The sequence below is a fragment of the Echinops telfairi genome, unplaced genomic scaffold, assembly GCF_000313985.2.
Source record: "Echinops telfairi isolate 266 unplaced genomic scaffold, ASM31398v2 ScPeMD7_7;HRSCAF=31, whole genome shotgun sequence".
In the NCBI taxonomy this organism is placed as follows: domain Eukaryota; kingdom Metazoa; phylum Chordata; class Mammalia; order Afrosoricida; family Tenrecidae; genus Echinops; species Echinops telfairi.
In genome coordinates this window covers 24,379,216-24,391,770 of record NW_022103904.1, presented here as the reverse complement: position 1 = coordinate 24,391,770, position 12,555 = coordinate 24,379,216, and the positions used below count along the sequence as shown (strand labels likewise).

Here is a 12,555-nt window from a genome sequence, read left to right as displayed (position 1 = left end):
CCTCTGCTTTCAGAAACCACGCACATGCCCTCTTCCTGCTATGTGTTTGGTGTTCCCAAAGACACAGGAAGATCAAAAGAAAGTGGGGTGCAGAACCAATGTACAGAAGACGTCCAGGGTAACCCCAGGGTTCACTGAGCCGGTGGAGATTAATGTGTAAGCAACTCAATTGCCATTCCTCCCAGTGTGCTCAAATAACAACAACCAGAGTGCAGAAAAGAAAAGAATGTAAAAGGAAACCCTCACCTGCACTTGATTCTATTGTCAATTTGCTGTTAACCACCTTTGCTTTAATATATGAATTACATTAATACCTCACATTACATATATGAAGCCAAATTACACTAACGTGGTTGCTAACAACCTCAAATCTTAATCCCAGTACACATTCCAATAAATTTATTCTGTAAAAACAATGTTTTTTTGTTTTTGATTTTTTTTTACAGTAAACTTTCAACTACAAACCTCGAATATGCAAAAGATGTTCCAAGGACCAGCATCACAGGGTCGATAAAACCCAAACCGACAACTGTGTTCTCACAATGGAAGCCGCATAAAAATAAACAAAATTCTCTGTTATCACAACAGCAACACTAACGTACACAAAATGATGGTTTGTGGGATGAATCGTAACTATTCGAACTCTAGTTCCAAAAGAAAGCAGCAGTTTTTCAAAGTCCAGACTAGAAAGTCGATGCTTTGTTGGTTTCCCATGGGGCTGCTGCTGACTCCAGATTTACTGAAACGCGAAGGACCTACCTTGAGTGGTCCGCTCACATTGTATTGGCATTGGGAGGTGGGAATAAATCATTGCCTTTATTCGGAGAAACACAAAAGGACTCACCAACTGCACAGAGAGAGACTGAGTTTGTGTACAGAGCAACATGAGCTTCGAGAAGTATAAGCTCTCAACTCGCTATTTCTAATACAGAATAGATATTTTACAATATGGTTAAACTTTACACATACATGGCCTCAAAACTGAAGGATCATTTAAAATTGGTGGTCAATATACCAACATTATGTATCTAGGAATTAAGTCCTGGGTTGGTTCTGCCAGAGCGGAAATCCCATCCTTAAACATTGAGTGACAATTTAAATGCGCACTGACAACTTAACTGCTTGGCGATGGTGGGGTAGAGGCAGGAGAATGATGAGCATACTGCCTTAAAAGGATCCTAGACACGGTCGGTCTGTGTAAAAGTCTTCATCATCCTCAGTGGCAAAGGGCAACTTCATGCAACCAAATAACATTAAATTAAACAATAACCTTAAAAAAGGCTAAAATGTCTTTTTTGTCCCCTGAAACACAACAGAGAGGAATGTGGATAATGCACATACAACCGGGGTCTGTCGTTGACAACAAAGACTACGTGTAGGTTCATATCAACTCCAAGGTTACTAGACAACCAAACGTACAGCTTTCTTGGGGTTTCTCTTAATATGCAGCGCTCTGGAAATTAGGTCTGTAAAAAAAGAAAGAAAACAAGCCTTTAGATGACTTAGGATACTGACAAGGAGAGCTATCCTTACCCACTTAGTTTACAACTCCCATTTTCCAGTTTTAAATGACACCGTAGCACCGGCCATACTTATCAAGAACAGTTTCTGAAGCTTTGCTTTCTATGTAGTGGTGCCAACCTCAACAACAACAAGACCAATAGTCCACCTAAAAAATTAACACAGGTTTTGGACACTGCTGGCACTAACAAGCACATGAGTGACCATGCCCATGGTCATTAGCTGTTAAAAATCCACGCCCGCAGCCATGGAGTTGATTTCAACCCCGTGACTCATAGGCAGAGCAGAGCAGAGCAGAGCTTCCCCTTGCTGCGGCTGTAGGTCTTTACAGGAGCACACCATCTCACCCTTCTCCCAGGGTGTGGCCGGCTGGTGGGTTTGAACCACTGACCATCTTGTAAACTACCCAAGGGTTCACCCACTGCACCACTGATGGTGGGGTTGTACAACTCCGAAAAGTAGTACAGTGCATCCTCAAACAGTAGAGCGCACTATCTCCAATACGCCTTGTGTAAATAGTGTCCAGTCACTTACGTTTTTCATCTGTACCAGTCAACCATGTATGTATTTTAGTCTAAAAATCTGTACTATGCATGTATACTTTCCTTTTCCCAACAGAATTTTATGTTCAATAACATTGGCTAAATTAATTACTGTATTCTCCATGAAGATTATTTATAATAATCCTCAATAAAGAGATAATGATGTCTCCTAAAGTAGACCAGGGAAATACATAAACCATAGTAATATGAATGGATTTTGAGCTGGTACTTAATCGTAAACCCTAATCTAAGAACAATTAGTTCTTATGACCTGGCCCTACTTGATACTTGCCTGCGTAAAGAGATCACTGAAGACATGGGTGCTACAGCAAAGTGTGGTGAAGAAATCAGATGGTAGCTGGCTATCAGAAGGAATAGCATCTGAGATCTTAGAAGGCTTCTCTTAAAACAAGCAGTCATCCAAGTGAGGTGTCAGTTAAATTCAACAAAAGTACATGAGCCTGTGTGATTCAAGGACTATTCATAAATAAATTGAAGGCTGGAGGAGGGAACAGTATTAAGAGTTTAAATTCCGAGCACCCAGTTTGTAGAATGCTTTGGGTGACAGAAGCCTAAAATCCATTTGCAGTGTCCCCACAGGGATTAAGCCTCTGGTGAATCCCCTTGGCCACCGATCAGGGGTGTGAACAGCTCTGGTAACAGCGAGTGCACACTGGAAATGGGTTAATGAAGATGTAGTTAGGTTAAAATTTAACATCTTGTCATTTGTTCTCCCTTTTGACCCATTTCAAATTTGTCCCAGTTTTTAATATTTTCTGTATTCTCTTCCATTAAGATTTCTGTTTTGTATTCTTGGTTGTGTTGTTGTTTTTTGAGGGGGGCATGTTTTTATTGGTATGAAGTCCAAGATAGGTAGATCTAATAGAGACAGGGACTGGACCGATTGGCAGTGGAGGTTGGAGGAAGAAGTGGAGCTAATAAACTGAGTATAAGAAAGAAGAAAGTATTCAAAAATTAACTGTGGCGATTATTACACAACTCTTTTAAATATGATTAAGCTATTGAAGTGTACGATATGTGAATTATATATCAATAAAATTAAAACATTAAAAGTTGGGTATAGAAGTACCTTGTGATGCAGGCGTGCTACTATTAGGTATGACAGAGAAATAAAGAGCCACACATGAATAGATATATGCACACCCATGTTCATCAGAGCACTATTCACAATAGCAAAGTGATGCAAATAATCTGAGTCCATCAGTGGAAGAGTGGATAAACAAACTATCATACCCAAATACAATGGAATACTACCTATGGTTAAAAGAATAACAATACACCTGAAAAATACCTCATTATATGGATAAACTTGGAGGATACTATGTTGAGGGAAATTAGTCAATCACTAAAGAGCAAATATTGTATGAGACTACTATTATAGGAAGTCAAGAATAGGTTTTCACACAAAACCCTTTTATGGTTATGGGGTAGGAGAGACAGGAGGGTAATTACTAACTAGAGGGTAGACACACTTAGGTGAAGGGACAGGCAATCCCCAGTAAAGGGGGCTGGTCAGCAAAAATAATGAAGGCAAAGAAAGGCCCTGGGTGGAGCACTCGGTTTAAGGCAACAGAGATAAACAGCATTACACACACAACCATACAATAACAGGAACAGCAATAATCTATGAGTGGATCCGTGGGCAGACATGAAAGTTGAACAGATGTAGGAAACAGAATGGAAAATATCCATCAATATACAAGTTTGGAAGAGGATATTTCTACATATATATTTACAAGTGCTGTAAATAGATCCATGAATGGAAGAGACCATACGTTGCCAATACATCCATGAATGGAAGATTATGAAAACTTCTTAGCTATAACTAAACACCTTGCGGGAGTCAGTTCCTGGACCTGGAGTTCAGGACTGTAGTTTTGGGGGACCACCAAGGTCAAATGGTATAGAAAGTGTTCTACCTCCACCTTTGCTGTGATGACTGGGCCTGAGAAACCTTGTGAGATGCCATCTAAGGTAGAACTGTGAGTCTCTCCCTGCCCAGAGCAAATAAGAGTGAAGAAAATCAGAGATGCAAGGAAATAATTCATGAGCCTCAGAAGAACTAGATGGTGCCCAACCACTACTACCAACTGCCCTGAAGTGGATCGCATTAGAAGGCCCTAGACAGAGTGGGGGGAAATAGGGAATAAAGCTCAAGATCATAAGGAAACACAAGGCTTACTGGTCTGACACAGACTGGTGGAACCCCGTACGTCCTTTTTCATCCTAGGTCTCTAGTGAGCTAAGCATTGGACTTCTAGCCATGGTTCAAACCCACTGGTCCCTCTGCAGAAGAAAGATGAGGTCATCTCCTACTATAAAGATTTATAGCCTTGCAAACCCTAAAGGGCAATTCTACTCCGTCGACAGGTCTCTTTGAGTTGGATTGACTGTCAGTGAATGAGAAGTGATGACAAGGGTTTTTATAAGGTGACCAGTGACACTAGGGAGGCCTGCACTTCTCAGACAATCAAGCATTTGAGACGAGATGGGCAGCATTTGCTAAGCATCAGGCAGGAGGGAAATGGAATGAGAAACACGATGCCCAGCAACGTGGGATGAGTGATGCCGCATTCTGGGATTGCAATAATACAAACCAAAATGTGTCTGTCTTTTTGAATGAAAAACCTGATCTGCTCGATAAACCTTTATCCAATTTGCAACGGAGTTGGATTTGTTACAGTTGAAGGGCACTTGTAGTGTTCCAGAAGCCCTGGTGGCATAATGGGCCAGCCAGCGGCTGCCAACCACAAGGCTGGCCGTTGGAAACGGCCGGCTGCTCTGCGGGCGAATGACTCGGCGCTCTACCCTGGTGAAGAGTCGCAGTCTTGGAAACCCACGGAGGCAGTTGTAACTCTGGCCTCTTGGGTTGCTCTGAGTTGGAACTGATTTGATGGCAGTGAGTTAGGTTTAGGCTTTTTAGTATTCCTATAAAAGAGTGTTGGCTACTGTCTTGTGGAGACTGCAGCATCAGATCCTCTAGACAGCTCTGAGGCCAGAATCCATAGGCAGTGGAGAAATCGAGGTCATCCATCTTTGTGAGGCTACAGTGTCAGGGAACAGGAAGCTGCTTAAAATGTAAACACTTGAAGTGAATACACATGATTCTGCACAGTACTTCCATTTAACTACTTGGGACATATGGCTCAAGAAAAGTACAAAAATTAATACAATCAAGATGAACAAAATCTCTGAATTTTTTGCTTTTGAAAAAAATTAAAGCCAATTCACCCCGAGGCTCAATGCTTAGTCAAACACTAGGTCCTTAGTAAGCTAAATGCTGGGCTACTAGCCATAGTTCAAACCCACCCATCTCTCTGGGGAGTTTGGGAGGAAAAGAAAGTATGAAGAAGCCCAAATTGGTCTTAAAATTTTTATGGTATCCACATGAAAAAAGTAAAACAAAGTATTTCTTTCTGTCTGTCTCATAAATGAATTACGGTTCCATCTGGGTTCTCCACTATAAATTGTGTCTGGTTACATTTCCCAAACGAATGTTATTTTTGTTTTCATCATCATTAACCCAAATATATGATCCACCCACCTCCGTTACTAATGCTCTCATGAGCTAGATGAACACGTGAACTCAGGCTCCAAGGACCACCTGCTCCAGCTTCTCACCCCACAGGCTGGCTGGCTGTCAGCCTCCTGCGCGCATGCGGGGGAGTGGTCCGATGCATGCAGCCAGCACCCACAGGGTGCGGTAAATCACACTGTAGGTACGAATTGTAAGGCCTCAGGGAGAAAAAGGGACTGAATCTGTCATTCCCCCAAGAAGGAAGAAATATATGTCTTTGCCATTTCTGTCGCTACCAAAACGAGGATGCTAATCTTAAAATTGAAAAGAAAAAGAAATCTTATTTAAAAAATGTGTGATCGTGTAAAGTACAGTGGCTGAGGATGCCTGGTGAAGTCAACCAAAGCAAACGTCTTTAACGATGGCTTTTCACTTGTATTACTATGAAAGGCAGTACATTCTGTTTACATTGGTAGAAAATTCACAGTAACAACTACTCAACCCACAATGAGAAATATTTTGGAACAGATGGTTCCCAGCCGCCGCAAATATTATTAAGATTCCAAACAAAGTGAAGGTGGCCCCAGAATGCAGTCACAGCCTTCAGAACATGCTTTGGTTTCTAACAAGGCGGTGCCACACAGGCATTTGTAAGAGGACGTTACAAAGTTTACGACCACTTGGTTTTGCGTTCCTCACACCTTGATCACCGTCTTTGCGCCCATACAGAGAAATCGACAATTGTGACGGCATATGAGAACGCTCTGGATAGAGTGCTTGGCTGCTCTGTGCCGTGCTGCCCAGTATTGGACGAGGGTCAACTAACCCCATCAGATGCTCTCTTGAGGCACATTGAGACACTGGACGGAGACACCCACAGGGCCAAGAAGCAGGAGCAAGGAGGTAGAAAAGTCACAGGGTTTTTTTCTTTAAAAAAATTTTTTTTTATTTTGTTTTTTTTTTTCATTGAGCACAGTTTCATTCTTTAAGGAATGATGGCAATAATCTATGGCCTGGGAGAGTTGTCACTTTCTTTTTGAAAAGAAAACAGCTAGGAGTATTGGTTGCCAAGGATAAAAGTTGAGCTCTTAAGTAAAATTAAGAATTTTGGAGGGCAATGAATGTACAAATGTGCTTGACACAATTGATGTGTGTATGGATTGTGATAAGAGCTGTATGAGCCCCTAATAAAATGAGCAAATAAATTAAAAAGAAGGGGGGTGTAGAAAGGGGGAATTGATCACAGAGAGCTACATATAACCTCCTCTCTGGGGGATGGGCAACATAGGGGTAGGTGAAGGGAGACGCTGGGCAGTGTAATATAAGATATAATAATAATTTATAAATTATCAAGGGTGCATGAGGGAGGGGGGCAGAGGAAGGGAGGGGGAGGGGAGAAAAAAGGAAAAAGCTGATTCCGGGAACCCAAGAGGCAAGCGAATTTTGGGAATGATGAGGGCAACAAATGTATAGATGTGCTCTACACAATTGATCTATGTATTGTGATGAATTTTATGAGCCCCAATAAATTGATTTAAAAAAAAAATCAAACTAAAAAAAAAAAAAGCATTTTGGAGAACTCAAATTCTCTAAGATGGACTTTGGTAATGAGAAAGGTGGTGCTACTAACAATTCTGACTTCAAATAAATACATTGTACTATGCCTTGAGTCAACCTTTGGAAGACCTGCCTATCTGAGCAAATGGTTTCCACATGACCACCGCATGCTGGGGAGGCAGGCCTGCGATCACACCGTTTCAGCAGATGACTGAACAGTCTGAAGGGTTCAGATTTCACCGTGCGATGACCCTCGAAGAAACCACCCTTTACGGGATTGTAGTACCAAGAAAGAACTTCCACAGCTACCGGAAAAACCAACCAGTAAGATGCTTGAATCTCCAGTTTCCAACTACTTGGCTGTGCGAGGAGAACATTTTTTTATACACTTTAGCCAAAATAACAAACTGTCACTGACGGAGTGCAGAAGCAGATGAGAATGCAGCTGTCTTCTACTAAACCAGACATTAAAGAGACTTGCAAAAGGTAAAATAATGTCACTTAATTTTTTAAAAAATGCAATTATTTTACATAAAAATGTGCTGTATCTTAAATAGGTCTATTATTTTTTTAAAAACTTATTTTGATTTCTAACTAATATCAATAGCTCTAACATACATTAAAAAACTTTTAGGGGCCTCACCCTCAATCATTTTCAAGGGCATAAACAGATATGGAGACCCAAAAGTTTGATGAGTTCCTGGCTTAGAAGAAATAAGAAAGTGAGATCAGGCACATGGAGGCAGTGTAGAAAGAGGGCAGGCTCAGGGTCATGGTCAGAAAAATAAAGGTTTCTGGTTCCAGGGTCGCCTTCTCAACATGGCTCCATTTCCCAACTCCCCAACTGCACAGGAGTCATGATGATTTGGGGATCTGACTTCAGCTCCAGAAGTGAGGGAGTCTGGCTGGTCTAGGCCAGCATGACACCCCTTATATCAGTGGTTGATTCTGGGATGGACAGCCTTCCGATAAAGTTCCCAGTGATTCCTGTCTTTTGGTATTCATTTCCGTGTGTAATCTCCCCTTGAGTAGGGGGCTGGACCTCATGATTTGGGGCTAATAAACAGGATGGAGCAAAAGTAACCCACTGCAAAGAGTCAGTGACATCAGGACTGACTTCTGTCTTGCTGGCACACTCTTGCTCCCGAGGAAGCCAACTGCCAAGTTGTAAGTTGCTTTATGGAGAGGGGGGTGGGGGTGGGGGGCGCCGAGGAGCTAAGGGAAGGCATTTGGCCAAGGACTGGTGAGAAATGGAGGCTCTCAAGCCAACCACCACATGGAATGAAATCCTGCTAACAAGCTTGCACTATGATTTACCCCCGAAGATAGTTAAGGTTTATTGTGCCAACCTGGATGATAAACACATGTGGGACTAACTGAAGGGCGGAGAGATAAGTGGCTTGGTGGGCCTCACCATTCGAGTTCTTGGGCCTCTTGTTTTTTGATAGTCGGACCAGGGTGCAGCTGCCTTAGCCACGTCCCTGCTTCAGCTGGCAAGACTCACTTCCTGCAAGACATCTCTCAGGAGAAGCCACATTGGACCTGCCGCGATGCAGCCCTGGGTGGTGGAGCAGCCGTGTGGAGACCCCTGCAAGCGCTGAGATGATTACCCTTTCACTGATTCAGCTTTCCTCCTGCAGTCAGTGTCAGTGCGTGTGTTTTGTGAGATGGAGGAGGACTTTGTAGATTGGTGTCAGACATATGGGCGAAGGTTGGACTTAGGAGCTTGGACAGCACTGGGTTGGGATGCTTTCTTAATGTACACTTACCCTCTATATTAAGGTGACCAGATTTTAACATTGGTAAAGCGGGACACCCTTGATAAAACTCATATCCTGGTGAAATAGCCACATGGCAGCTAAAAACCGTATACCCTAGCTTGTCTTGCATTCTTTCCAAAAATTGGGACTTTTTAAAAACGCTGCGGGAGGCGGGAAAAATTATTGAAAATCAGGACTGTCCCGCTTTTGGCTGGTCACCTTACTCTATATACAACTCCCTTATACAGATGAGCTTCTGTGGATTTGTTTCCCTGGTTTACCCAGACTGACACCCACCCCTCCATTTGAGTCTTAAGATGGTTTGAGCTGCTGACCCCTTGGCTGCAGTTTTGTGAGGGGCCCACGGGACTAGCCTATATTCCCGACCCACAGAAATGCTGAGATCATAGACGCCACGCTAAGCCATGTCGGAGTAATTTGGTGTGTGGCAACGGATACCGAAGACAGCAGGGCTGTATTCCTCCTAGCCTCAGAGATTAGGAGCCTTGGAATCACTGCCCACCGTAATCAAAAAAGGGACACTCCCATACTCTAGATAAGAGATCCTGCCCCTCCCCACCTCCTCTTTCCACTGTGAAGAGCGAGAACGAAGTCAGAAAGCCTCTGGAGAAGGAGGGTCCAGAACTACATGGGTTCTGTGTGGAAACCCTCTCCCCTTCCTCTCCTGTGATGAAAGGAATTCTATGTTCTTTGGAAAACTAGCTTGAGAACTTCCTCCCACTGACCCCGAGGAGTTATCTGTACCCCAGGTTCTGCTCCAGAAGGTTCGTTCCTTCTGTCCATTTTCCTGGGGAACCGTAAGTGGGTTTGACACTTTTAATCTCTTCTCGGGCTGCAGCCTGACCTGTGACTGGCATGGACCTTGCAGAGAATTGTCAAAGGGCCATAAAGTTAGGTGAGTTGTAGCCTATCTTGCGAAGGAAGTGTCTGCGGCTTACCAAGAAGGCATTGGGCAGGCAGTGTTGTGGGAGTGCTGTGTCTTGAAAGTGACCATTTGTGTATAGTGCAAATAGCCAAACCCATAGCTGTTTTTGCAGGCAGGAAGAGGTGGAGCAGGAAGAAGCAGAGGGCGCCCAGGCAAGGACTGTAACAGGGGTCCAGGCCTGTAACAGTGAAGATGGCAGCAGGTGTGGAAGCAGTAGCGCCGGGCTAAGAGAGTACCTGTCCTGAAGGGGCAAGAAGAGGCCTGGCGAGGTGGGAGTTGCGAAGCTATCCTGCACGGAAGGGAGAGTTTGCTGCATGCTTCCCCATCCTGAGCCTGAGCTGTCGACTGTTGATCTTTTGCTGTACTGTTGTACTGTTGCTTCCTTAATAAACCACCTAACTTGTAAGTGTAGTCTGAGTTCTGGTTCGCTATTGCAATGGATTCTGGAACCCAGAAAGAAAACCCTGAGGGAAGGGCAAGCTGGTGTTAGAACTGGTAAAACGTTGGAGAGGGGAGGTTATGTCTGACCCAGGGGAATCAACTTTGTGCTGCTGATGAATGATTATCTTTCTTATCCATGCAAGGACAGGTTTGAACACAACTACTAGTCCCGTTTCACACCTCCCATTATTACTAAACTCACCACAGTAATCTGCTGTGGGACCATCAAGCTCCTCAATCTTATGCATTCCATCCTTGCTAACTTAAGCTCCACAGCATCTATCACATTCTGGAATCTCATCTCCAGCCAGCTTGGTCCTTTATGTGCACTTCTCTGCACCCTCCTCCCCCCACCCCCCTCCACTGCTCAGGCCCTTCCACTGGGCCCCTGGAAATCATAGTCAACCGTAACAAATCTCTAGGCTCTCAACTTGAATTTCCGGATGTTCCACTCATCAACTTGCTCTAATGGAAACCTGATTTTCCCATGCGGACAGCGCTTCTCTCCCTGTCACCCCCCTAAGTGGTGGCTGTTCTCGCTCTCACAGACCTTTCACCACCGGCCCTAGCGGTGGGGAGGGTAGCCCTCCAAGTCTTCACTCTGATTCCTAGGCATTTCCCTTCTCTGGAGTTCCCCCTTCCAAAGCCCTTCTAACTCTGAATTCAACACTGTAAGCCGCTACCCTTCCTTAATGCAGGCATCGACAAACTTCCCGCAGTAGTCCCCCCTACTCTTTGAGGGCTGTAGCAATGGTTCACTGTCACTCAGTATCATAAGTCTATCCTTGTAGATTACTTTCAAACATGCAGGTCTTTGGCCTTCTCTCCCCCACAAATATTGTCCTTCACCCTACCCCAGGCAGTTACTCCCATGGCTATTTTCTTAGACAGGTAATTCTCAACCACTGGGATTATTTCCAAATGTGTGAGTGTATGTTAGGTTGTCTTAAGAACTTGGGGGTTCAACTGGCATTAATGGACAAGGGCGGCCACAGGTACTAATGTACTGGGATGTGCTGAACAGTGACCACATAATTACGAATTGTCACACAAAATACCAGTAGATACCAGCACTTATCGGCAAGTACTGCAATCCCCTTCCATAATTTTGCAGAAGCATCTCATTCTTCTATCACCATCTGTCTTTTGCGGTTACTATCTTTATCCAGTCCTGCAGCTCAAGTAATTCTTTGAGTCTGTGCCACATAATGATCCTCATAGCCTGTCCCTAATTTTCCTTTCCAGCCCAATTTCACTATTTTCTGTCACTTATTCTAAGCCAGTAATTCATCAAACATTTTGCTCTATATCCCTTTATAAAGGAGCCCTGGTGGTGTAGTGGTTATGCGTTGGGCTGTGATCCTCCATGGTCAGCAGCTCCTTGGGAGAAATACTGGGCTTTTCTACTCCTGTAAATAGTTACAGTCTTGGAGACCCGCAGGGGGTCACACAGTCAGCATTAACTTGAGGCAATGAATTTTTTTGGGGGTGGTGGTGTTTTTTTTGGGGGGGTTGTATCCTGTATAGGGAGCCCTAGTGGTATAGTAGTTGTGCATTGGGCTGCTAACTGCTAGGTATGCCGTTGAAAACCATCAGTCGCTCCATGGGAGAAAAATAAGGCTTTCTACTCCTATAAAAAGTTATAGTTTCAGAAATCCACAAGGGAAGTTCTACCCTGTCCTATAGGGTTAGGGCTGCTATGAGTCAGAAGCAGCTCAATGACAGTAACTTTGGGTTTTTTTGTATCCCTTTTGTATCCTTGAAAATTATTGACAGGCCCCCAAAAGCTTTTTTGAAGAAAACGTAAGTTAGAGCTCAAAAACCAACGTCACGGCGGAGTCGATTCTGACTCCCAGTGACCCTGTGGGGCAGAGTGGAACTGCCCCTGTGGGTTTCCAAGACTCTCTTATAGGGGTAGAAGACCTCATCCTTCTTCCTCTTGGCAGCTGGTGGTTTCAAACTGCTGACCTTGCCGTTTGCAGCCCTACATGGAAGCTCTGTGCCACCAGGGCTCTTCTGGTTAGAGCTACTGATAGTTATTAGAAACTGAGCATTTGACAATACTAATTGGACCCTCTCCACATGGCCCTCCTCCCTTTGGCTGCCGTGACTCTGAAGTTAACGGAGGTTAATAAGTTAGGGAGAGTCAAAATGAACAAAAGTGTTACATATGCACCTTACATATCAATATTTAAATACTGTTGAAATAGTTAAATATTTAATATTTTCCTAAGTACTTTAAACTACTTC

At 43.8% G+C, this 12,555-nt stretch overlaps 1 protein-coding gene across 1 annotated transcript in view; it reads right to left on the bottom strand.

Moving 5' to 3' along the window:
- Positions 1-256: 256 nt before the first annotated feature.
- The window catches only part of HDGFL3 (HDGF like 3), a 29,667-nt gene continuing 17,368 nt past the window's right edge, over positions 257-12,555 (bottom strand). Inside the window, exon 6 of the mRNA XM_045286296.1 lies at positions 257-1,466. Within this exon, the coding sequence (XP_045142231.1) occupies positions 1,461-1,466 (6 nt within the window). The 3' untranslated portion in view covers positions 257-1,460. The remainder of the gene's footprint in view (positions 1,467-12,555) is intronic.